General features: G+C 31.6%; 2 protein-coding genes across 3 annotated transcripts; both read left to right on the top strand.

The window, feature by feature from the left end:
* Nucleotides 1–616: 616 nt before the first annotated feature.
* LOC25495525 (protein YIF1B-A) lies at nucleotides 617–4,131 on the top strand. 2 transcript variants are annotated; one of them, XM_013595748.3, is made up of 5 exons: nucleotides 617–770; nucleotides 1,825–2,002; nucleotides 2,660–2,758; nucleotides 2,860–3,011; nucleotides 3,580–4,131. In XM_013595748.3, exons 2-5 carry the CDS (start codon nucleotides 1,832–1,834, stop codon nucleotides 3,965–3,967), a joined length of 810 nt encoding a protein of 269 aa, XP_013451202.1. In that variant the 5' UTR covers nucleotides 617–770; nucleotides 1,825–1,831; the 3' UTR covers nucleotides 3,968–4,131. The 2 variants fall into 2 exon arrangements, with proteins under 2 accessions (XP_013451202.1, XP_024641153.1); XM_024785385.1 differs by having other exon boundaries at nucleotides 624–770; nucleotides 1,822–2,002.
* A 10,518-nt stretch (nucleotides 4,132–14,649) lies between these two features.
* LOC25495524 (proline dehydrogenase 1, mitochondrial) lies at nucleotides 14,650–18,966 on the top strand. Its single transcript, XM_013595747.3, has 4 exons — nucleotides 14,650–15,340; nucleotides 17,257–17,902; nucleotides 18,434–18,674; nucleotides 18,781–18,966. The coding sequence occupies exons 1-4, from the start codon at nucleotides 14,798–14,800 to the stop codon at nucleotides 18,818–18,820; spliced, it is 1,470 nt and encodes a 489-aa protein (XP_013451201.2). The 5' UTR covers nucleotides 14,650–14,797; the 3' UTR covers nucleotides 18,821–18,966.
* The last annotated feature ends 8,405 nt before the right edge of the window (nucleotides 18,967–27,371 follow it).

Here is a 27,371-nt window from a genome sequence, read left to right as displayed (position 1 = left end):
AAAAAACTTAAAGATTAACCTAATATTTTGTCGAACTTAAATGATCAAAAAATGTATTCAACCATTTATATATATTAACCCGTCGAGTCTACTACGATCAATCTCCGAGAGCATTTAGTCTATGTTTGATTTCCCTTCTAAATGAGTCAATGTTGATTTTTTTTTTTTTTTTGTGGCGGCGATATTTGAACCTCAGACCTTGCATATATTATATGTTGTCCTTAACAACTGAGCTAAGCTCACGAAGGCCGTTAATGTTGATTTTAAAAATGTAGAATTAATTTTAAGATATTTGATTGTTTTTAAATAGTAATGATTTTGTCGACCAAACTGATTATGTTTAAAACTTATATTTGTAACTTTTAAATTTTTACCCATAAATATATAATACGACCTACATTTGCATAAATGTATACAAACAATAATTATTTTACATTTACATCACTATTAATCGAAATCAATTTTACATAATCAAATTTTTTTTTAAATTAATTTTTGTCATAGTTGAACTATTAATAAAACTAATAAAATTAATTTCTCTCAAAAAAAAAAGGAATAAAATTAAGAGGGACTTGGGAAAAATGAAAATGTGATTAAAAAAATAAAATAAAAAATCGAAAAAACAATACAAATAAAACAGAAAGAAGCATTCCAAATACCGTTTTTGCCTCTACAGTTCTTCTTCTTACAGCTCTCAGATCTCACTTCCCTTTCGCCGGTAACAACCCTTCTTGTTTCGACCGCCACCAATCTCATCATCTTCTCTTCAGGTCCTTTTTCCTCTTCACACATTCAATCTCTCTCGATCGACCCATTATTCATTTTGACGCCTTTTTCTATCTCTAAATATAAAGTTTGCATCTTTAATCTAATTTACTTAATGGGTCGTTTACAAATTTTATCTATATTGCTTCAGATTTGTATGCAACCGTGATTTTATTTTTATTTTATTTTTTTTTATGTAAAAATGGGTTTTTGAATCTGTGATTATTTTGGTTTTATTTGTTTTGTTTAAATTATTGATAATTGAATAAATTGGTGAAATGGGTGTTCATATTGTCTATGATTTTCTTCTTTGCAATCTTATGAATGGTTTTGTTATTTGTAATGATTTGTTGAAAATGTTGGTTTCTGATTAGTGCATGTTTGGATTCACATTGGGGAAAAGTGATTAATTGATTTTGGTATGTTTTAGAGTTTCTGATTAGAATTGGTTTTTGCCTCTAGAATTCATTATAACTTGAAGCTGGGATTTGTAGTTTTGCCTCAAATGTGATTTGTACACTCTAATTTAGTATATGTTTCGTTCCACTTTTGAATCAACCAAAATTGATTCTAGAGGTTTATACTTGATTTTAACATTTTGGTTTCTCTCTCGAGTCGAATTGATTTTGTCTTGATAATTGATTCCAACTAGAAGCTAGAAGTTTCACCTTTTGATTCTAGAATTGAATTTTATACTCAATTTTTCTGATCAACTCAATTTTATATCAATGTATTCATACGTAAATCATTTTACCTTCAACTCATTTTAGCCACTCAAATTTAATTTTTGTCACCGTATAACCAAAAGTGATTTTTACAATCAAATTTATTGTTCAACTCACTTTCACATCCAAACATAAATCATTTTACCTTAAATTCACTTTTAACTATCGATTTTCAAAATCAATTCAATCACATATTGATTTTTGCCACATCTGTTTTCATTTCAAGAGGGTTTCTATGTCTTTTACATATTGTTATGTTGACGTGAATGCGGGTTTTGATGAACATTGAACTTGTTTCTCATTACTTCTTTTGTGGTTTTTTTTTGTGTAGCAGTGTAAGAATGTATAATAATGTTGGATCACAACCTGGGGTTGTGCAGCCTCCAACAAACACACAGCCTAATCCTTTTGGGAGTGCATTTCAAGTTGCTGGTTCAGGACTTATTCGAGGTGGCTTGGGTGCATATGGCGGCAAAATATTAGGATCCAGCTCGGAGTATGTCCAGAGCAATGTAAGAACAAAATGGCTTTGTTCCCCTTCTAATTATTTATTTAATTTGCCTTGGGGTTCATAAGATTAGATCTTTATATTTTCCCTTGAATTGTTATTTGAGTAAATACTCAAATCGGTTCTCCAAATATATTGGTGTATAGGGAAATTTCGTTCTTCATAGTATAAAATATGCTTTAGTTTAGTGACCAAATTGATATGCAAAGATACATTGAGAAATCAAATTAACATCCCCATTTAAAAGAACAGCGTCTAATTTGATGTTCAAAATTACATTCCATGAAACCTGATAAACCTTGTGGGATATGTATACGAATATTCTTTAGAGGGATGTCTCTGGTTTGATTCTTTGTGAAAAGTGAAAACCATATTTCTTAAGAAGATGTCATACCTTTGTTGCTCTGTGGGTTTTGAACAAGATTGCTTCTGTTAAGACGTTAGGAGGTAACCTGTGATTTTCATCTGAATATATCACTTTCCATGATTACATATTGATAAATGTAGGCTCGACTGAGCGGAAAAAAAAACGTATCTGAAACATGACATATAATAGCTTAATGTTCCCTGATTTTCTATCTTCTCTCATGTCATGTACGGATAAGATAAGGTATAAATTCAAGGTTTTCATTTTAAATGAGTCTTGTATATTGAATTACAGATAAGCCGGTATTTTTCTGATCCTCAATACTACTTTCAAGTGAATGACCATTACGTTAAAAACAAGTTGAAGGTGGTTTTGTTTCCATTTCTGCACAGGGTAAGCAATAACTTCAAACTCTTTCTATTTCTCTCATATTTTCATTTGATTATCTTATTTCATCTTAATGCTTCTCTTATCTCGTTTGTTTTGTGATTCAGGGTCATTGGACTAGAATCACTGAGCCAGTTGGTGGTAGGCTCTCCTATAAACCACCGATATATGACATTAATGCACCAGACCTTTACATTCCATTAATGGCATTTGGTACCTACGTCGTTCTTGCTGGCCTCTCATTGGGTCTTCATGGGAAGTACGTATTCCTCTTCCTCTACCTTGATTCGATAATGTAGTCCTGAGCAAACACATTTTCTATTTAATTTTCTCAAATTTGTATGGTCCTAACACATGTGGCATGGTACTCTATTAGCAGTGTTGAATGTTGACAACTTTGTTTTCTGCAAGGGATTTTGTCACTGTCTGATGATTTGTTTTAGTTTCAACATTTTTCTTGGCATTGGTTGCAGGAAATATTTTGGCTGTTATTTTTTAATTCAAAAATTTAATTTTATATTTGTATTTCCATCTAAAAAACTGTAAGAACTTTATTGGAAGGCATAGATGATGAGTTAGCTTCTTAGCTGTTGTAGACATTGCTTTTTTCTTTTCATGATTGTTATTTTAAGATTTTCACAGTTGGATTTTTTCACTTCACATAACTCATTTAGAGTCTGTTTGGATTTACGTATCTGAGAGTTTATGGAATCAACTATTATGATAAGCGCTTAATGAAACTGTTTATTGAAACACGGTTCCATTTCCAATTCGTTTCTGTAGTTTGTTTTGCTTTGGTTTCTTACCGATCATGTATGAATGTTCAGGTTTAGTCCAGAAGCATTGAACTTGTTATTCATCAAGGGATTGCTTGGTTGGTTTATGCAAGCTGCACTGCTTAAGGTGACATTGCTTTCATTGGGAAGCGGCGAAGCACCCTTGCTAGACATCATAGCATATGCTGGATACACTTTCACCGGCATTTGTTTGGCTGTCATTGGAAGAATAATATCTGGATACTCCTACTACTTTTTAATGCCATGGACCTGTTTATGTATGGGAGTATTCTTGGTAAAAACTATGAAACGAGTCCTTTTTGCGGAGGTCAGAAGTTACGACTCGAGCAAACATCACTATCTCTTGCTCTTTATCGCTCTGGTTCAGTTCCCATTGTTCATTTGGCTTGGCAACATTACTATCAATTGGCTTTTGTAGAGTCATAGCTTTTTACTCTGTAATGAAGTAGTTTACAGTAAAATTCTTGATTGTTGATGTTGGTCAGGTGTAACATGGAAATTTTTGTTTTACCATTATTTGTTTTGTTTGAAAGGTTGGAATACACCTCATTAGAAATGCACAAGTACAAGCCTTTTCGCATATATTTTTGATTTTTCATATGCTTAACAGTTAAAAAAAAATGTTTTAATTTTGATACAATATCATTGTACGCAACCGTGAAAGAGTAATCCTTTGAATAGGGTAATACTGCAATGAACAGTTAAACTCTCCATAAAGTTTTTAATGTTGATGGTGTGTTCTCAGAGGCGAAATCAAACTCCGGAAGAAAAATCAAATACGTTGAAATTGAAATGAAAAAAAATACAATAACTTTATGTGGATGTTAGTGACATAGTTAGTACACACGTGCACGCATCTTGTGACGATTGAGTAATAATATTTGCATGAATATTTTGTGACACTTTTGAAACAACTTTATTAATCCTCGCGCATTTTCCTAAACCTTTTTAATCCTCGTGAATTTTCCTAAGCCCCTTGAAATTATCAGAAATTTAGAGTTCAGACAGGTAAGATTTATAACCTTTTAGTATTTAGATAGGTGAAATTTCTAAAATTTTAAAATAATAACGAAATACACATTCAGATTTTGCAATCCAATAAGAAAGAAATTGAAAAAGTAACATTCATATTTGGTTATTTGTTAATGTCACATTATTCTTGGGTATATGATTCTAGGGTTTGATAAATGGATAATGACAAGGAGCGGCTGTATTTGTTTGTGAAAATGAGAAGTGGATGTTGTAGTAAACGGGTTAGGGTTGCTTTACTTTCTTATAGAAAAAGTACTGGGCCTAGATAAGTTGGTCCATTGCATTATCTTTTAATGGTTTTTAGTGTTAGTCACCTCAAAATTACTCATTGTATTGAAAATAGTAGGTAAAAAGTTACGATTCGATCGAATTTTACAAATTAAAATAATCGATTAAGAGTTACGTTCCGATTGGGAATAAAATTAAGGTGTCTCGAACAATTTTCTAGAATAAAAATACAATTTATTCTGTCATAAAAATTCTCACAACCCAATTCAATCTTCAAAGAGATAATAACTAAATTAGTCTTTGACGTCAATTTGATGGTAGCGTGTATTAGTGACTGATTTCCAGGACCATCCCTGTGAAATAGAAGGCTCGGCTCTCTTTTTAAAATAGGTCCCTAGTAAAATAAAACATAACTTTTTTGTGTAGCTAAATTTCATTAAAAAAAAAAAATCAAAATCAAAAGAACTTCTAAACATGAAAGGAATTAAAAAAAAATAAGTGAAAGAGATGAAATTTATCTAACGGTGTCGTTTGAATTTGTCACTCCTCTGTTGTGGAAAAGGGTAAAACGAATGGTTTATACGAAGAAAAAAATGATTGTTGTGATTCTTTCAATGAATAACTTTTCAAATTGACTGATTAAGTGATTATACAAATTAAGGGTGGTTTGATAGGATCCGATTTATGTGCAAAAAAGAGAACTAGAGTCTAGAAAAAACTCAAACGTGTACTAAAGAAAGAAAATGATATAACATATATATTTTTTATTTAAGTGGGGGGTGGATATTAGATTTAATTTTCGTTAGAGGCCCGTAGCATTTGGAGGCCTGGCCTGATTGAGCACCTTGCACACCCTCAAGGCCGGGTCTGCTGATTTCTATAAGGTGATGGATTGTTTTAGAATAATAACATTAATTTTTTTAATAAACATGATTAGTTATTAATTTAGTCCCTAAAGTCATTGATACATATATTTCTATAAGTTGAGGAATTGTTTTAGAATAATAACATTATTTTTGTATAAAAAATGATGAGCTTTTGATTTAATCCCTCAAGTCATTGTTACATAGATATATTTATCGAATATGACTTGTTTCGTCGTAACGTTTTAGATAATAATTCTTGTATGTGTGCTTGTGGATGCGGATCTCTAGAAACTGCTAATCATTTATTCATCCATTGCTCTTTCTTTGGATGGGTGTGGAATGGTATTCTTCATTGGGTTGGCCTTTCCATGGTGGCTCCGTTCGATGTCTCGGATCATTATACACATTTCATTTTTGGTGGCGGAGCCTCTCAGGCGCGTAAGAGCTTGTTAAACGTCATTTGATTTTCTACAGTTTGGGAAATATGAAAAGAAAGAAATGATAGAATTTTCAAGAATAAAGATTGCTCGATTATGCGCATAGTGGACAAAATAAAGTCTCTTTCCTTTTCGTGGTTGAAGGAGAAACTTGTTCTATTCTCTTTCAACTACAATGGATGGTGGCTTAGTCCCTTTGACATGATAGACAATAGTTAATTGTTATTTCTTTCATTGCTTTTTTTTGTTGTTTTTTTTTTTTCCCGGTTTGTAAATATTATACAAATTTCTTGTTTTTCCTCTGCACACCTTATGCTAGGAAAGACTTTTGGTGTTGATAATAATATTCCATTTTAGCTTCTTAAAAAAAAAAAAATTATCGATTATGACTTTATATATAATAATTTTAAAACTTAAAAAAAGAAAAAAATAGTTGATCGAACCTTAATCCAACTCCAATCTGGCATTCGAACCTTGAATCACTGCCTATATAATTTAATGTCTAATCTGATTTTGAGAACATTCATCTATTAAGATTGAATAGATATTCTTTTAAGATAAATCTTGTATTTTCGAATTTTTTTTCTCTCTAAAACTATTCAACACCACTAGTGTTTTTAGAGGAATCCCACTCACCAGTGTCTCGATCAAGTTATGGTGACGTATTTAAAAATTAGCAAATATTTTTTAGTTTAAATTTAAAATGATGGTATTAATTTGGTGTTGTACTTAAATATTTTCAAATTAGTTAGGTAGTTCTCAAAATGTACTGAATTTGGTATATATCAATTTCCAGCATGATGAACCCAAATCCAGCTATATATAATTGATGGGGACCTATGCATGTTTTCATTTTTTCATTAACATACAATCTTTTACCGAATCAGCAGCTTATGAAAATGCAATCTATCCTTTTCAAATTCATAATCAACCCACATCCTTATGTATACGGTTCAATTTCCCATCTTATGAGTTTCTCGTGTGCCTTATGCAGTTCAGATTATAGAATTCAAATGACATTAACACTCCATAAAAACATCCAAAAATACGTTGAAATATTTTGGATTTTAGAATCTACTTACGGTACACGAGAAGCTCATAAGGTGGGAAAAGTAATGACCCCTTATGTATTAGTTTATTAGATACGAGTGGAGCTTAGGTCTATATAGATCTTATTTATCAGTTTTCTCTTTTTGGTTGTTTTTCTTTGTAATGGTTAGACAAATTATAATTAGGTAGGTCGTGAATGTATATGAGAAAGACTAAAGAGAAAGTAAGAGTGTCCAACAAACTATTGTGCAAAACCAAACATGAGTTTCATTTCCTTCTATCTTTTCCAAGCATCCATATTGAGAGACAATTTGTTTATTTACATAAATTTAGAGAAGGTGATAGCTAATTTGTTCGATTGTCTCTATAGCTAGAGCTAGCTATTATGGATGTTAAATGTAGCCAACTAATGCTTATGCATTATGCATGTGATTGTTATGGAAATTAGATAGGGGCATAGGGCCACCAATTATTTATGATTTGGACCCATAATTATTTATTTGTTTATTTTTATAAAGAAGGCATTGAATTCACTAGAAAGAAAACTTCGTGGAAGAAGCTCCACCATCATACAACAAAAAAGAATTTAAGAGAGGAGCAACATGCTCAACAATAGAAATAAAATAAAAAAGTAGAAAATGCAAGAAAGAACACAATCAATATTCATTTTGAATTCACCAACAACATGCTTTGTTTAGACAATAACAATGTTCAAGTTTTGATTCAAATTTCATTGAAATAAAAGTGTGTTTAGATGAGAGCGTGTTTTGAGGTAATGTAATGTTTTGAGAGAATTTAAATACTTTGTGGTGAATTCTATTGTTAGAATAATAATTTGAAGAATTTTCAAAATAATGGAAATTTATTAAGCATTTTGTCCAAGTTAAATTTAGAGAGTTTCAAATGACACCTAAAAGATAAGAATTTCAAATTTCTTCATTGTTATAATTTTTAAAATTTTGCATTTTGGTCCTCAAATTTTCCAAAATTTTCAAATTGACCCCAAAAAATTGCAAAATGAAACCTCCATTTTTTCAAAAATTATAATATGACCCCTAATTTCAATTTTTAAATTTGGCTCAAAAATTATAAAATTTGCCCAAACATTAAGACAATGAAATTTTTATTACTCTATCCAAACAAAAGTATTAAGAAATGAAAATAATTTAATTGAATCATTTAAATTACTTAAAATTCTAAATTCTTCAAAATTTCCCAATTACCTCGTCCAAACACACTCTAAAGAATTATGAACTTATTCATCTTAATTAATCAACTTGTAACAAAGGTTATGTTCAACTTGATTAATCCCGAATGACATGCATGAGAGCTTGTTAGTAAACATACTTCGGTGACAACGCTCTATGTTAGCGAGTAATTTCTTACGTGCAATCCTTAAAAGAGTAAAACATATTTTAATTGGACAGTGGGATTTGAATTTGATTATGATGGTCACCCAATAGTACATCATAAGTCGAAGGCGAAGGAACTCTGATAATTCAAAATTCGTTAAGATGGAAGTAAAAAATTCAAAATTCATTAAGATGGAAGTAAAATCTGACAAAAAATGATTCAATTCAATAATCAAATTTAGGTTCTTTTGAGCATTTTGTTATTTGTTGGAGCTCATAACCACTTGAGGCCAGTTGCATGGTTAACCAATCTATGTGTTTGTCTAAGTGAATGTTCAAACTTGAAATTTCATAAATGATTTTTATATACCAAGGTATTTTTTTATTGTTTCTTTTAACGATTATAAAATTTTCTATTTTTGTTGACAACTTTAAAAATAGTCATCATAAATGTATAAGATATGCATAAAGTGCAGATGATGTGTTTGATTTGCAAAACAATAAGTACTAAGTTAATCAATTGAGCTCAAGTGGTCAATGAGCTTCACCAAGGACGATCATTCGAGAGAATTCGAGTTTAATTTTTAGATTAAACAATTCATAGCAAGGTTATCCTTACCTCATGGTGAAACTCCAAATTACTAGAGCCCCTTTCCCTAGAAGCCGAAAGGGTAATGTTAAAAAAAGAGTTTTTATAATTAATTATTAATATATGATTACGATTAAAGAGTTTCTTTTAAATTACTGAGATTGTGCTTATAAACATTGTATTTCTAATTTTATTTTGCTAACATATTATCAAACGTTATATTGGTTTGTCTTCTATGGATTTCATTCAATATAAGGTAATTGTATTCAAGATTATGTGGGATGGTAAATGTGAATGTCTCTTTTAAATAAAATTCAAACTTTAATTCGTCATATTTGTTCCTCTTGATTAACGTCATTGGTTCTCTATTTATATTCTATTTTATATTTTTACTTTCAGAGTTTTATCGAATGAATGTAATCCTATTTATAAATTTGATGTGTTGTCACATTCTAGTCGACCTCTTCCACTAAACTCAACTCAATTGATCTCTAATTTTATATTTTACTTGGTAGATAGATGAGATAAACAACTAATCATCAAACTTACGCACATAAGTGAAGTGGTCGGGGGTCGAATCCTGACGTATGATCTAACAATTTTGGTATTTTTATCCGTTGAACTAGAATTTGAAGAGTTTAGGTATGCTCCATTTACCACATGTCCCATTTACTACATTTAAGGTCTTGGATGAATGACATGTGGTAAAAATCGATTCAATTGTTCAGATTTAAAATAATCAAAACATGTATTTTTTTAATAAATAAATAAATAAAACTCAGAAACCACGCTATTCTTCTCTTCTTATTCACCTTCACCACCATGGCTGTCCAGTTCATCTTTCTCACCACCGTTGCCATCGTCGCCGCCAATCAAATACATCATCTCCCCTCTTTCTCTCACCGCCCCCTATCCTCTCCTCACCCTGTCTCACTGCTACTCTTCTCTTCCACACCAGTTGAAGATTTTGCTCTTACCCTTATTATTAATAACTTCTTTTAGTTGTTGGTGAACAAAATACATCGATCAAAAAGTTCTGTCAAAATAGTTGTTGGCGAATCATTGTATTGATGTTATTTATTATATCATTTTAAATTATAATTTGTTGAGGCTTCAGTCAAAATAATAAGTTGAAGCATGTTGTTGCAAACACATCAATGTCCAATTCTTTCAAATGGGAGAGGGAGAGTTTCCGAGGAAGCTGAAAAGAGTAACGTCCCTAATGCATTTTTTCATTAACATACAATCTTTCCCTGAATCAGCTTATGAAATTGCAATCTATCCTTTTCAAATGGTCATAACTTTTCTCGCTTTATGAGTTTCTCGTGTGTCCTATTTGAATTTTAAAATCTAAAATATTTCAATGTATTTTTAGATGTTTTTATGAGGTATTATTTATGCCGTTTAGATTTTATAATTTAAACGACATAAAACGCGCAAGAAACTTATATAGTGAGAAAAGAATCTTTTCAAATTCATAATCAATCCACATCCTTATGTATTAGGTAGGAGTGGAGCTTAGTCCAATATAGATCTTATTTATCAGTTTTCTCTTTTTGGTTGTTTTTCTTTATAATGGTTAGACAATTTATAATTAGGTAGGTCGTGAATGTATATGAGAAAGAGGAAGTAAGGGTGCCAAAAAACTATCGTGCAAAACCAAACATGAGTTTCATTTCCTTCTATCTTTTCCAAGCATCCATATTGAGAGACAATTTGTTATTTACATAAATTTAGAAATATGTAATTGGTTGGAGAAGGTGATAGCTCATTTGTTCGATTGTCTCCATATCTAGAGCTAGTTATTGTGGATGTTATATTCAGCCAACTAATGCTTATGCATCATGCATGTGATTGTTATGGAAATTAGATAGGGGCATAGGGCCACCAATTATTTATCGTTTGGACCCATATGTAGCTTTTTTCCTTTATTTTTTTTATAAATGAAGCATTGCATTCGCCAGAAAGAAAACTTGTTGGAAGAATCCCCAGTCCCACCATCATACAATAAAAAAGAATTTAAGAGATGATCAACGTGCTCAACAATAGGAAAAATATTTGCTAATGAGTGTCTTTAAAACATTGGTTAAAATATTAAAAGTAGTAAGTTTATATTAAAAAGAGGAAGTATTATTGTATCGACAAAAGTAATAATTTGTATTTTCAAGATTAACAAATAAAGTGCCAAGACTAAAAAAACTTATTTCATATGTTTTGAATGATCACTCTATTTCATAAGGGTTTAACGTTGTCATAATCCCGAATGTCTTGCTTGAGATCTTGTAGGGCAAAGATTATCAATAGACATACCTTAGTGACAACGCTCTATGTTAGTGAGTAATTTACCATGAGCCATCCTCAAATGATTAGAACACATTCTTATTTGATTATGATGGCTACCCAATAGCAAATTATTAGTTGATTTAAGAGTAAATTAGGCAGGAGTGGCTGGAATCCAATAGAGGGAATCATGGTTACCATGGACATGAGGACGACTTAGTGGGATATGATTAGTGATAGAGGTATCTAATAGGGTAGGAAGTTGTAACTAGTCTATGAGTTTTTTGTTTTTTTTTTATTTTTCCGTTCATAGAGGAAGGGAGTTTGGTAATCTGAAATTTTGTCGGGAGATAAATAAAATCTGATCAAGAGTTATAGAGCAAAATTTCATGTTGTTCCAAAATAAATTATTTGGAGCTAGGTCAAATAATAATTAAATTTAGATTATTTTAAACAATTTGCTATTTGGTGGAGTTCATTACCACTTGAATTTAGTTATTTGGTTAATCGGTCTATGTGTTTGTCTAAGTGAATGTTCAAATTAAATTCGATAAATAATTTTTATATGCTAAGTATTATTTTATTGGATTGTTGTAATGAAGGAAAACATTAAAAAATTTATAACATTTTGTATTTATGTTGACAACTTTAAATATAGTCATCCTTCAAAAAAAAAAAAACTTTAAATATAGTCATCATAAATGGACCAGATTTGCATTAAGAGTATATGATGCATTTGATTCGCAAAATAATAGTATGTGTTAAACAAAACAATACGAGACATAACAATAATGGAGAGAATAGAGCAAATAATTTATGTTGGAAAATAAAAAAGGGAATTTTGGTATTTTTGATACTATGTACTCTAGATAAAAAGTTATCTCATGGTTTAGTGATGCACATGAATTTTTGATTGTATCCGGTCCCTTGCATCTCATAGTTTGTTTTAAATAAAACAAGGTAAAACAAAAAAAATACTCCCCAATTTTTTACCGAATCAAACGTACTCGTTGCATATACAAACCACAATTCATAGTTAGACATGATTCATAATAATTTTATATTTAATTATTAATCTATGATTACAATTACAAAGTTTTTTTTTTAATAATTACTGAGATTATAATTATAAACATTGTATTTCTAATTTTATTTTGATAAAATATTCCCTAATATTAAATTTGTTTGTCTCTATGTATTCCAATCATTATAGATAATTATATTCGAGATTCTATCGGATAGTAAATTAGAATGTCTCTTTCAATTAAAATTCAAACTTTAATTCGCTAAATTGAACAAATTATAAGAGACTAATCCGTTCCTCTATGTTAACAACATTAGTTCTCTATTTTATATTCATTTATCTATTTTTGCTTTTCATAGTTTCATAGAAAGAAGATAATCCAATTTGAAGGTGTGAATACCTCTTCCTAAACTCTAATTTTAATTCGTCATACTGTCACATTGTAGGTCCTTCCACTAAACTCAATTAAATTGATCTCTAATTTTATTTTTTTGTTAAGTATGTTAGTGACTAAAATTCTCATATTAAGGTGAATTAAGTGGGACGCTCGGAGTTGAATCTCAATCTTACATATAACAATGTATTATCTATAGCAATTGAGTTATGTTCATGAATTAATCTCTAATTTTATATTCTTCTATGTAACGAACAAAATATATGTGTATGTTTTTGTTTTTCTATCAAGAATATATGTGTGTATTTTAAAATAGAATCTTAAAATTGATTCAAACAAAAACCGATTAAACAGCATTATAATGAGTAGATAAAATAATTTGATTTTAGAATAGGAATCTCCTGGATTCATGGCGGTTATAGCTGGTATGATATGAACATATTAAAAGTGTAGAATTGACTAAATCAATTTGATGATGATGGACCAACTCAGCAATATCATCTTGAAATTAATACCTTGATACACGCATACTCTAATTTAAGGATCCACATCATATCTACGTGTATTTTGAAAACATCATGTTACCTTTTATAACTCATGTCCATACTCTTCCCTACAATTTAGCTGTCTTACTCATCTTCCTTTACTTATGCTTTCTCTTTTTCACTCCATTTTAACTTTTTTTCTTGCCATAGTATATCCATTGCAACTACGTCACACCTAATTCCCATCCAAATAGCGATATTGTAATTACATTTTTTGTATTTTTATAAGAGTTTGAAGTTTTCCCCTAGAGAAAAAAAAAAAGAAAAGGGTTTAAGTGTCTATCTAGTAAGACATTAATTTAAGTTTATAACATATAGTTTATAAGTTTCTATGATTAAAAAAGTTATCTGAGCATAACTCAGTTGAGTTGGTAGAAAAATTGCATAATATATGTAGGGGTTGAAGTTTGAACGCGGTACAGTCTATTTATCCATATTTAAAATATGTGAGCTCTATCTACTAACCTACTTGATAAAAAAAATCCATTTAATAAATGTCATTTTTACACAAGTTTATAGCTTGTTTTCGCTTATCACTTTTTAGCCAATTTTACCCCTACAATCTTAATTGAAAAAAAAAATATATATAAATGGTAATTAAATGCATACTTTTTCGTTGAAAAATAAAAACAAATCAAGGCGTCTTCGAAATGCTATGAAATTATTTCTTTTAATGACACACCAATATAACATTATTATAGAATTTTTTTAAGGGTATATTGAAATAGTTATTTTCTTTATACATAGTATTGATAAATATTATGATTATTTTTGTCTAAAATATCAAATTAGCTATGCCACTTCAAAAGAAAAAAATAATTAAATTTGATGTTTTTTAAGGGAAAATAAATAATTATTGACAGTTTTACACCTCTATGCATAGTAATTAAATTGTTTTTTAAATAGAAACTAAACTGTTAAACAATCATAATTACTTTTTTTAATATTTACCCTATTAAAAATTTATCATAATTATCTCATTAAAGTTGAAAGTTAATCAGATTAATTTACAATTAGTTATAAACGGAAAGAAATTACAAATAAAAACCACCGACTAAACAAAAAAAAAACTATATTAAAAAGGGAAATCAAAATAAAAAGTTTTTTTGTTTTTGAGGGATCGAAATAAAAATTTGTTAAGGATAAAATTAAAAACTAAAATTAAAAGGTTGTTAAGGATAAAAGATTAGGCCACGTAATTAGAGAGTTTAATCTTATCTCACACAACATCATCATCATGCAGTGTTGTACTTTTCAATGCTTGACCAAACCCTATTAACTTTTCATGCCTATAAAAACAACCTCGTTACATAGAACAACAACACCACCAAAATCACGTGTTCCTTTGAACGATTAAAAAAACCCAAAGTGTTGTCGAGAGTTTCATCACAAAAAAGAAGAAGAAAAACAACGTCAAAGAAATCAAAAACATCAAAATTTCTTGTTTTTGAATGGCAACTCGTGTGGTCCCACAAAAAATCATCAAGAATCTCCGTTTCAAAACCACCACAAAACCATTAAACTCCTCCCATCCTTCGGCCACCGCCGCCGTCGCTTCCCTTCTCGAAAGAGAACAACCTTCTCCACCACAACCGTCACACCAACAACCATCTTATCTTGACCTAAACGACGGTGAGAGATTATTCTCAGCTGTTCCAACGTCCACGCTGATAAGATCCTCAGCCGTTCTGCATGCAACGGCTATAGGACCTGTAGTGGACGTTGGAATATGGGCTATGCAATCAAAATTGTTACAAACGGGAATCTTGAAAGATGCAGTTATGGCAGTTACAAAGAGAACATTCTATGAACATTTTTGTGCTGGAGAAGATGCTATTACTGCTGGAAAGAGTATAAGGTCTGTTAATGAAGCTGGCTTACGTGGCATGCTTGTTTTTGGTGTTGAAGATGCACATGAGAATGATGGTTGTGATCGTAATCTTAAAGGGTTTCTTCATACTGTTGATGTTAGCAAATCACTTCCTCCTTCTTCTGTAAGTTTCTAATTTTATCTTGACTTATTTTTTGATTAATTTTTTATGATCATGGTAAAATAAATTGGTTAAGATCTGTTTAGATTAATTAAAGATTTGTTTGTTTTTATTTAAAGAAAAGAGGTTTTTGGTCAAATTAATTTGGTCGTATAATGTAGCGTGGAAATAGCATTAAGTAGTTTCTGTGGATCATCATCATATACATTCAACAAATACTTTTTCTGTTTGAATTTTCTCTATTTTTTAAAAACAAAATTGGATTTTGTTTATTCTTTTTAGAATATATTAAGTGACATATTCCTAAAATTAGTGATCTAATTAAGTAGACATTAATCATACAATTAAACTCATAATAATGGGATTCTTTATTTCTTTAAATAAAGATCGAAGATGATCTTTCTATTTATGAATACCCAATATTTTTTAAAACGTGTTTTAATATAAGTGGATCTCTTCCCTCATTTGCACCATAATAATAATAATAATATGGGAGGATCTCTAATCATATTTACTTTTTCATTTTTTATAATGATATTTTAGCATGTCTAGAAAAACATAAGGCACCTGTTATATTTAAACAAGTATAGGTGAATGAAGTTTCTCCAATCCCTTTCAGAAATAGAAGATTAGAAGGCCATTAACTACTTTGTATTATTAAATTAAACTAATATTTTAATGATTTTTTTTATTAAATTAAATTAGACATATTGTGCCTCATGGTTTAGTTGTGGGATGTGGTCCTTGACTTTGAAAAGTGAACGTGTGTGTTTTTATTGTGAGGCGTGTGTTGAATTGAATTGCTACTTTTTGTGATGAGTATGAATTGAGTTGGCAACAAGTGTCACATTGCATGTATTAATATCACCAAGTAAGCAACTTGATATGCCAGTTCAAGTCATGCTCTCATGTAAACATTTTTGTGCTTTTTTTCTTTGAAATCTTGTGACAGTGAATATTTTGTCTCATATTATATTTTGTTGGTCCTACCTAACTTAAGGACAATGTGGTTGGCCTGACATTGAGCTATATGAAGTACGGATATGAATACCGGATATTACATGGACATTGATATGCCGACATAATTAATAATTTGAAAAAATTACATAATTCATTGTAATTACATGTGTTGATGCCGTGTTGATGTCGAACACGATAAGTGTAGATGTCGGGCACCGAGACATGCCTTCGAGGAGTGTTCGTGCTTCATAGACATTAAGTCATATATTGTTGGCATCTAGTGTTTAGAAATTTAAGTTTGGTATTTTTGGACAAAGGGTTGATAACTAAATTTGGATTTTCACCATTTCTAATTAGAGGTTTATTATTTTAATTTTCATCATAATGTTTGAATTAATAAATAATATATTTTGGTCCCCCACCAAGTTGAAGTACAATGTGGTTGGCATTCTGTCATCAAAATTGGAAAGTAGTGTTTAGAGTTTATTGTTACTGATTTAGACAAAATGGTTTAAGTACTAGTTTGAATTTTTACCATTTCTAACAAGAATTTTCATTATTTCATTTCCATCATAAATGTTTGTATTCATATATTACATATATATATATATAATCTTGGTCCCACTCTCACCTAGCTGATGTACAATGTGGTTGGTATTGTAACAAAAATTAGAAACTAGTGTTTAGAAATTTGATTGTGGTATTTTGGACAAAAGGGTTCATTAGTAGTTTGGATTTTTACCATTTCTAACTATATTTCATTTCCAAAATGTTAATTCTAAATTGGTACACTATGTGAAGAACTAGAATTTTTTGCATTTGGTGGATTCATGCAAACAACATATCTGTAGTTGTTGGATCAAGATTGAACTATTATGAATGTGTTGACCGTATGGATGAGTCAAATTTCCGACTACACGCAATTCAATTTTCTAATATATTTATTTTTTATGTGATAGGTGAGTTTTGTGATTGTGAAAATCACTGCAATATGTCCAATGGCATTACTAGAAAGAATAAGTGATCTTCTAAGATGGCAACAAAAAGACCCTTCATTCAATTTACCATGGAAACAAGATTCTCTACCAATTTTCTCTGAATCAAGTCCATTATACCACACTACAAAAAAACCAGAACCATTAACACCACAAGAAGAAAGTGATTTTCAACTAGCAAACCAAAGATTACAACAACTTTGTAAAAAATGTGTTGAAGCAAACATGCCCTTATTGGTTGATGCTGAACACACTACTGTTCAACCAGCTATTGATTACTTCACATACTCTTCAGCAATTATGCATAATAAAGATGATAATCCTATTGTGTTTGGAACAATTCAAACTTATTTGAAAGATGCTAAGGAGAGATTGTTTCTTGCAACACAAGCTGCTGAAAAAATTGGAATTCCTATGGGATTTAAGTTGGTTAGAGGTGCTTATATGTCTACGGAAAGTACATTGGCTGAATCTTTTGGGTCTAAGTCACCAATTCATGATACTATTAAAGATACACATAATTGCTTCAATGATTGTTCATCTTATTTGCTTGAGAAGTTTGCTAATGGAAAAGGATCTGTTGTTCTTGCTACACACAACATTGAATCAGGTACTTATTAGATATTTAATTCATTAGGTTTTTTTTTTCTTTTCAATATCATATTTTTTAGACTTTATAGAATAATGTATGAAGCACGGAAACATACATGAACACCTAAAATAATATTTACACTGATAATATTTTAAGAAAATGTAATCATATGTGTCTATGTCGTCGCATGTCGGACATTGATAATATTTTAAGAAAATGTAATCATATGTGTCGGTGTTGTCGCATGTCAGACATCAGACCCATTAATATGAAGTGTCAATCTTTAAATTGAATGGTATGTAGCATTGACGCATACATAGACAACATATATGATATTGACACCGATACGTAGACATTGGAAATATTTCAAGAAAATGTATGCGAATAAATGTAACAATATATGTCGGTATCAGTCATTGACCCACATCGATCAACCAGACATGCCTTAAATATGAAATATATATGTGCGCTACATGTAACAATAAAATACTAGAATAACCAAGATTTCAATTAATGTATCTAAAATGTATTGATTTTTTTGTTGTGTAGGGAAATTGGCAGCAGCAAAAGCATATGAAATTGGGATTGGAAAAGTGAACCATAAGCTTGAATTTGCACAACTATGTGGAATGTCAGATGCACTTTCATTTGGTTTGAGCAATGCTGGATTTAGAGTAAGCAAGTATATGCCATTTGGACCAGTTGAGATGGTTATGCCTTATCTATTGAGAAGAGCTGAAGAAAATAGAGGCCTTTTGGCTGCTTCTGGATTTGATAGGCAACTCATAAGGTAACAAAAATAAAAATCATTCATTAACTTTTTAATTATTTTGTGACATGAAAAAATTTTATTTTATGTTTTTCTCATAGTGATTTTTATTTTACTTTTTGTACAGAAGAGAGCTTGGAAGGAGGCTTAAAGCTGCAATATTTTAAGAGCTTTAGCAATGTTAATAGTAAAAATCATGTCTTGTAATTAGGCAAGCATCATGATTTTTTTTTTATTATTATTTATTTTGTAAAAATTAAAGAATGCTGTAATTTGATGAAATTGGAATTTCAATGAAATGAATTTTGAATTATTATGGTATTTTTGTTGGAAATGAATGTCAGATTTTGAAGTTAGTTTGTGTGCATATTAAGTTTGGGAAAGTCTGCCTCCCCACATTATAAAAATACTAAATTATTTAAGCTGATTGGTAAAGCAATCTTATTCTATTTTTTTGTAACAAAAAAAAATCTTATTCTATTTTTTTAATCATGTCGGTTAATTTAAATTAATTTGGAGGCAACAATGTGCATCTTGTGTTAGAACTATTCAAATTGATGATTTGGAAATGTACTATTACACTGCAACATATATGAGATTTAGTAACACATTAAAATTGTAACTAAATCAAAAATAAATGTTACTATTTAAATTTTGTAACATTTGATAAATGTTAGGTAAAGCCTATGTTACTAAATGATTTAAGTAACACTTGAGGGTATTACATGTAACACCTAAAAAATGTTACTTACCAAGTAGCTAACTTGTAGCTAATTTGTAGGCTAGCTAACAATTTTAGGTGCAATTAAAGCAAATTTTGTTCCATAAGTTTCCTTGGCCCTATTTTCTCTGTCAAGAATAAGAAAGTACAACAAGTAAATTTCAAGCACTTTGATTTTTTTTTTTTCCCTAAAAATAAATAAATTAAAGTGCTTGTAATTTTGTTATCTATAAATATATTCATACCACCACAACATGTACGAAATTTTTAAAAATTATAGGAGCGCGAGAACAAAACATTAAAGAACATGTAATTTACTTATCTATAAATATATTCATACCTTCTTAATTATTATTCTTCTTTTTGGTACAACATACCTTCTTAATTCTATCTCTTGATTCCACTACTTGATCATATCTAAATTTTTTATGCCTAAACACTTGTGTCTACACAAGACTATCTCCCATGTAAATTCATTATAAATTAAACAATCTGAAAGAAACTCATAAATTCATCAAAGTGAGCACATGCCTAACTATTGATTAAAGATACTAATAAATTAACAAATAACCAAGCCAAAAATCTCAAAGGCTGAGCTCATAAATCATAGAAATGTACCTCTAATTATGAAATAAGAATATGTTAGAGTTTGAGTTCAATAACACAATCAATAAAATTCAATCCCAATTTCTCATTAATATCATTGCCATAAAATATTAAGATAACTAAACACAAATTGCAACAGATTTCTATGGAGATACTCACGATTAGAGAGTCAAATTTCATTAATCAAATTATCAAACACTTCATAGGCAACACAATGTTAAAGTCAAATTAGGCAAACAATTGCGAAACAGAGTCAAATTTTATTGAGTAAAATCATCAAACACTTCAAACCCAATACAATAACACCAAGAAAAGCATCAGAATTATCAAATTTAATAATCTCACAATATCACTGTGTATAAAAAACAAGAAGAACAAATTGAAACAAAACCTTAGCAAAATTCAAAGCTCAGTTACCATGAAGAAGCATCAATGAAGGTGAATCACATTACCGAGATTAGTAAACAGATGAAATTTTCGCAAATCACGATGAACGCAATATGAATGGAGAAAATATTCTTTGATACCATTAACCCTAAGATGAGAATTAGGGGATAATCAAAGCCAAGAACCCATAGATGATTCGACGTGATGAACGGAATTGGTGAATGGAAAGAACGATAGTGGAGAGAGATGGTGATGAGAGAGAACGGAAAAGGAATATCAAAATAGGTGTTAAGCAAAATCAAATGACCCCCATGAAGGACATGGATAGATTACAGCTCCCTGAGGGGCCTTGAAGAAGGAAAGAAAGTAAACCGGAATGGAGGACATGACAAACTTAAACAAAATCAAACGACCCCTGTAGATAGATTACGACTCTTCCAACCAGACAACCTTCTTTTAATCCGATCAACCAAAGGGTACCAAAAAACAATCTTCCTTAGATCACCGCCAATAGGCAGCCCCAAATACAAGAAAGGAAGCCTACCATGTTTACATGGCAACACTAACGCCGCCTCGTGCAACCAAGAATAAGAGATATTGACCCCATATAACATGCTCTTATGGAAGTTAACTTTTAAGCCAGAAACAGATTCAAACAACATCAACACAAATTTTAAAGCGGTTCAGTTTTTTTTTGTTAGAATGTAAACTGAATTAAATCAACTAAATCTAATCTCTATATTGACCTATCTATCTTTTTTGCAAAATTGAAAATAAATCATCTGAAACACAGATAAATTAACACTATATATAGCCTTTTTTTAAGTGTGTTGCATTCATATATATATTTTTAATCATTATATATGTTATTTTTCTCATCTTAATTTAAGCACTTTCATAATAATATTAAAAATCTATAATATTTATTAAGAATCAAAGAAAGATAAAAACTGATTCATTGAAGATTAAAAAGAGTACTGTACATCCAGTTATTTATACAAATGAATTGTACTATCTTATATGTGAATGTACTACTATACTTAAGCTATTGTACTACATTTTAAGTAGCTTGTACTGCATTTTCTTCATGCTTTGTTTCTTCAGATTTTGTATTATGTAATAGCCCCCCACAAGATGGAGGTTGGTAGATGTCTAGCAACCCCAACTTGGAAAGTAAAATGTTAAAAGGCTGTGGGAACAGAGACTTTGTAAAAAAATCTGCAAGTTGGTCATGTGTTGTAACTGGCAGGAGCTTGAACAGTCCAGCTTGAAGTTTCTCCCTCACAATGTGGCAATCTATTTCAAGATGTTTTGTGCGCTCATGAAAGACAGGATTAGCTGCAATATGCATGGCGCTTTGATTGTCACAATATAGGACAGGAAGCTTAACACAATCAATGTGGAGATCTCTCAACAAGTATAAAAGCCATTGAAGTTCACAGGTTGCTGATGCCATTACCCTATACTCAGCTTCTGAAGAAGATTTAGATACAGTAGGCTGCTTTTTGGTTCTCCAAGATATAAGGGATTGTCCTAAAAAGAAACAATGGCCTGAAATCGAACGCCTAGTATCCTTACACCCTGCCCAATCAGCATCTGTGTAACCTTGAATGTGTAATCCTGAAGCTCTAGGAAAGAAAATGCCACGACCTGGAGAGCCTTTAAGATATTTAAGAACTCTTAGAGCAGCATTGTAATGAGTGTGTGTTGGTTTACTCAAAAATTGACTGAGCTGTTGAGTTATGAATGTAATGTCAGGCCTAGTTGTGTTGAGATAGATCAATCTCCCAACCAATCTTCTGTAAGCAGAGACATCAGTGAAGAGTGGTGAAGTGTCATTGTGCAACTTAATGGATGGATCTGAAGGTGTGGTAACAGGCTTTGAGCCAAGTAAACCTGAATCTTGTAACAAATCCAGACAATACTTCCTTTGGCAAAGAGAGATTCCACTTTTGGAGTGTGCAACTTCAAGACCTAGAAAATATTTCAAAGTACCGAGGTCTTTGATTTTGAAGGCTTGATGTAAAACATTCTTGATGAAAGTAATTTCAGTGAGAGAATTTCCAGCAAGGATTATATCATCAACATAAACAAGTAGTGTAGTAAAACTATCTGAAGTTGTCTTAGTAAACAAGGAAGCGTCAGAAGTAGCTTGTATATATTGATTGTTGATGAGCAGGCTAGTCAACTTTTCATACCATTTTCTACTAGCCTGCTTGAGGCCATAGAGAGATTTGGACAATTTGCAAACTTGATTTGGCTTTGAAGGAACAACACCTGGAGGCACAATCATGTAAACATCTTCATGAAGCTCTCCATGAAGGAAAGCATTGTTTACATCTAGCTGATGCAAAAACCAGTGATTGATTGAAGCCAAAGCTATAACTAATCTCACAGTTGTAACCTTAGCAACGGGTGAAAAAGTATCAAAATAGTCAAGGCCTTCAATCTGATTATATCCCTTAGCAACTAAACGTGCTTTGTATCTCTCAATAGAGCCATCTGCATTATGCTTCACTTTATAAACCCATCTGCACCCTATAGGTTTGACAGATGAAGGGAGATCCACTATCTTCCAAGTGCCAGTCTGTTCAAGAGCATTAAGTTCAGTCTGCATTGCTTGTTTCCAATAGTCATGTTTGATTACCTCATCATAGGATTTTGGTTCAGTATAAGAAACAAGAGACATAGCGAAAGCAGAATGAGTGTTAGATAAATGAGCATGTTAAACAAAATTGGAAAGGGGATATTGACTGGTACTGTTATTAGCAGAAGAAATGACAGATGCATTGTAAATGTAGTCATGTAGATATGCAGGTGTAACTTTATTCCTGATGGAAGTTCTAATAGGTATAGAGACATTGGGAGGTGATGATGTAGGTTGTGAAGGAGTGGGGAGTGCAGGTGGTGTGATAAAAGGTGGTGATTGTGAAAAGTCAGGATCCTCAAAATTAGAAAAATGAGTGGAAGGAGTAGGAAAATACTGCCAATCTTTAGTGGAAGAAGAGGATGATGATGAATTGTAAGGTAATATCAATTCATGAAAAACAACATTTCTGGAAACAAAGATTTCTCTGGAATGTAAATCAAAAAGAATTGAGCCTTTGAATCCAGACTTGTAACCTAAGAAAATACACTTTCTGGCTCTAGATTGTAATTTTGTTCTATGAGCTTGAAGTGTAGAAGCATAACAAAGGCAACCAAAAACTTTAAAAGAATGAATATCAGGCAATGAATCATATAAAACATGATAGGGAGATTTATGTTTGAGAAGAGGAGTTGAAACTCTATTTATGAGAAAAACTGAATGCAAAACAGCATATGACCAGAAAACATTGGGAAGTTTGGATTGAAACAACAAAGCTCTAGCAACATTGAGAATGTGTTGGTGTTTTCTCTCTACTCTAGCATTTTGTTCAGGTGTTTCTACACAAGCTCTTTGATGAATGATGCCTTTTGAAGCATAAAAATCAGGTAAAAAGAATTCAGGACCATTATCAGTCCTTATGAATTTTGGGGTAACATGATGATGATTATGGATCAAGTGAATGAAATTTTTAACATGCAAAGAAACTTCTGCTTTGGTTTTAAGTAAAATGACCCATAAGAATCTACTAAAATCATCAACTATAGTGAGGAAATACTTGTGGCCATGAACAGATGTTTGAGCTAAAGGACCCCAAATATCAAGGTGTAAAAGTTCAAATTTAGAACTAGCAATAGATTGACTGGAATGATAAGGTAATTTTCTTTGCTTAGCAAAATGACATATGTCACAAGTAGCTTTATTATCAACAGAAATAGAGCGATACAAATTATGCATTTTGGACAATCTTTGATTAGACAAATGTCCTAATCTAAAGTGCCAAATAGCATTGGAAGGAATACAGGAAATAGCTACACTAGAACAAACAGAATTACAAGAGTTCAAAGAAACTGGAGCACAAAGACTTGTGGAAGAAGAAACAAAAGACTTCTGATTGCATGAAGCAGTATTCAGCCTATAGAGACCATCACAAATATTACCCAAACCAATCATCTTCTGGGATTTCATATCCTGTATCAGACATTTATCAGGCAAAAAATTGACTTGGTAAGACAAAATAGTGCAAAGTTTGGAAACAGAAATTAGGTTAACTCTGAAATGAGGTGAATATAAGACATTAGTAATATGAAAAAAAGGTGAAAAAACAGCAGTGCCAGCATAGTGAACAATCACAGTGGAACCATTAGGTAAAGTAACATGCATAGGTTTAATCTTATGAAAGGAATGAAGCAAATGCAAAGAGGAGCAAATATGCTCATTAGCCCCTGAATCAACAATCCAATGATTATTTTGAGTATGTATAGAACAAGAGATAACAATATTTATACCTGAGGGGAAAGATGGAATAGAAGAAGTAATATGATTGGTGCTAGCAGGACTTGAGGCAGATGCTTGAGGAACCAAAGATGATTGCTGAAGTAAAGCAACCAGATGACCATATTGCTCTTGAGTAAGACCAGTTTGAGAGATAATGGAAGATCCTTCACCATCTTTCTGAGAATCAGGAATGCCTTCATTAACAACAGCATTTGAAGAAGCATGAGGCTTATTTGCATTGGGATAACCGTGCTTCATGTAACAAAAATCCACTGTGTGATTGTTCCTATGGCAAAAAGTGCAATATCTGGAATTGTTCTTAGATTGAGGTGGTCCTGAAGAAGGTTTACCACGTCCATAGGGCTTTCTAGCATCTGATGCATTCACAGGTATACTAGAATCTTCACTAGAAACTGGAGTAAGTGCAGTATTATTACTTTCTTCTTGAACAACCATATAATAAACCTTGTTGATTGAAGGAAGTGGATCCATAAGAAGAACTTGAGTCTTCACAACTGAGAAAGTATCATTCAAGCCAGTGAGAAACTGAATTACTTGATCCTCCATGCGAAATTCTCTAGTAGCGCGCATAGATTCACAACGGCATGGATATGGACAAGTGCACATAGGCATAGGACGATGTGAATTGAGCTCCTCCCAAAGAGATTTCATCTCTGTGAAATAGTCAAGTACAGGTTTAGCACCTTGTTTGAGATTGTTGATGGAAGAGCGAAGAGAAGCGATACGAATTCTATCAACTTTAGAAAAACGCTCTTGAAGCTCAATCCAAACATCAATGGCGAATTCATGAAAAACAATTGTTTGTGCAATTTGCAGAGAAACAGAATTCAAAATCCAAGACTGTATGAGATGATTACAGCGCTCCCAAGCATTGCGATTCAGATCATCAGGATCAGGGATCAGAATGGATCCATCAACGAAGGCGAATTTGTTCTTCGCACCAAGCACACGTTTCATCGAACGACTCCAAGCGAGATAATTGGAGCCTGTGAGAAGAGGAGTGACAGTCACAGAATTTGGTCCTTCACTTGGATGGACATAGTAACGGAATCGGTGTTAGTTTGTGGAACTACAACCGGAACTGCACGAGGAGGCATGATTCAAGAGGAAAGTAGAAAAAACAAAGCTTCAATAGCTTCAAAGAAGATGAAAATTGAAAAACCACAAAAAATGTGATTGAAGAAATCAAGAGTAACTCAATACAGAATTGAGTATTAAACAAGGATATATGAAGAAGAATCACGAAGATTCAAGGAAAAATCAAGTAAAAAAAGAAGTTTGATGAAGCTAGAAGAGGAATCATCAATGGCGGAAGCTAGATCTAGATCGTAACTAACTCTCTCAAGAAGAGAGAGAAAACTGATACCATATTAAGAATCAAAGAAAGATAAAAACTGATTCATTGAAGATTGAAAAGAGTACTGTACATCCAGTTATTTATACAAATGAATTGTACTATCTTATATGTGAATGTACTACTATACTTAAGCTATTGTACTACATTTTAAGTAGCTTGTACTGCATTTTCTTCATGCTTTGTTTCTTCAGATTTTGTATTATGTAATAATATTGGAACAGCTGAAGAGCTAGCTTCTGCAGAATTGGAATGCACATCCAAAAGTGGAGTGATGTAGCAGCTGTGCGCACAGCGGGGGTATGAGTGTTTGCAGGCAGCCAATCCGTATCTTCACACACGCACGATCAACAACCGCAACGGCAACTTCTGTCACATCCTCCTAAACCTTTAAATTCCTATGTTTCCAAAGGCTCCACAAAATGGCAGCATATAATTTTTTCTGTTCAGTGGAAACATCTCGACCAATACAAAAATAGTATCTACAGCAGAAACAACAGCAACAGTAAAAAATGTATGATGAATTTGGGACCAAAGCCCCGACAAACGCCATACTAGGATAGCAAAAGGACAAGCAGGGAATAAATGTGCCAGATCATCGTGTGTGGAAACACAACTAACGCAATGTGTTAGACACATCACACCTTTGTCATGATGTCGAATCCTCGTAGATAAACAACCCGGCACATCCTCCAAACTAAGTTCCAAAGTATTTAAGCTTCCAAATAACTGACCAATATCTTAGAATTGATTCAAACAAACCGAATAAACCGTAGATAACAATATATAATATCCATTAATTTTAGAATGAAAGGAACCTCCGAGATCTATTGCGGTTATAGTTGGTAAGATATGAACATATTAATATTGTAGAATTGACTTAATCAAGATGATGGCAATATGATCTTGAATTTAATAACATGTTACATGCATACTCTAATTTAAGTATCCATGTCATATCTACGTGTATTTGCAAACTATCATGTTACCTTTTATAATTCATGTCCATACTCTTCCCTACAATTTAGCACCTACCACTCTTACTTACTCATCTTCCTTTACCTACGCTTTCTCCTTTTCACTTCATTTTACTAACTTTTATCTTGCCATATTATCCATTGCAACATGACATAACTAGTTACCATCCAAATAGCGATATAGTAATTTTTTTTTTTTTTTTTTTGCATTTTTATAAGCGTTTGAAGTTTTCCCCTAAGAAAAAAGAAAAGGGTTTAGGTTTTTTTTTAAGAAAAAAAGGGGGTTTAA

This window comes from Medicago truncatula, chromosome 6 (genome assembly GCF_003473485.1).
Source record: "Medicago truncatula cultivar Jemalong A17 chromosome 6, MtrunA17r5.0-ANR, whole genome shotgun sequence".
In the NCBI taxonomy this organism is placed as follows: Eukaryota; Viridiplantae; Streptophyta; class Magnoliopsida; order Fabales; family Fabaceae; genus Medicago; species Medicago truncatula.
Note: the sequence above shows the minus strand (reverse complement) of the source record. Positions and strands in the feature narration are given on the sequence as shown.

Bases quoted from the DNA above. Each gene is read 5' to 3' on its own strand.
- LOC25495525 (XM_013595748.3), top strand. From the start codon at position 1,832: ATGTATAATAATGTTGGATCACAACCTGGGGTTGTGCAGCCTCCAACA. The intron at 2,003-2,659 runs GTAAGAACAAAA...ATTGAATTACAG, and splicing joins CGGAGTATGTCCAGAGCAAT to ATAAGCCGGTATTTTTCTGA. The intron at 3,012-3,579 runs GTACGTATTCCT...ATGAATGTTCAG, and splicing joins TCATTGGGTCTTCATGGGAA to GTTTAGTCCAGAAGCATTGA.
- LOC25495524 (XM_013595747.3), top strand. From the start codon at position 14,798: ATGGCAACTCGTGTGGTCCCACAAAAAATCATCAAGAATCTCCGTTTC. The intron at 17,903-18,433 runs GTACTTATTAGA...TTTGTTGTGTAG, and splicing joins TACACACAACATTGAATCAG to GGAAATTGGCAGCAGCAAAA. The intron at 18,675-18,780 runs GTAACAAAAATA...CTTTTTGTACAG, and splicing joins TTTGATAGGCAACTCATAAG to AAGAGAGCTTGGAAGGAGGC.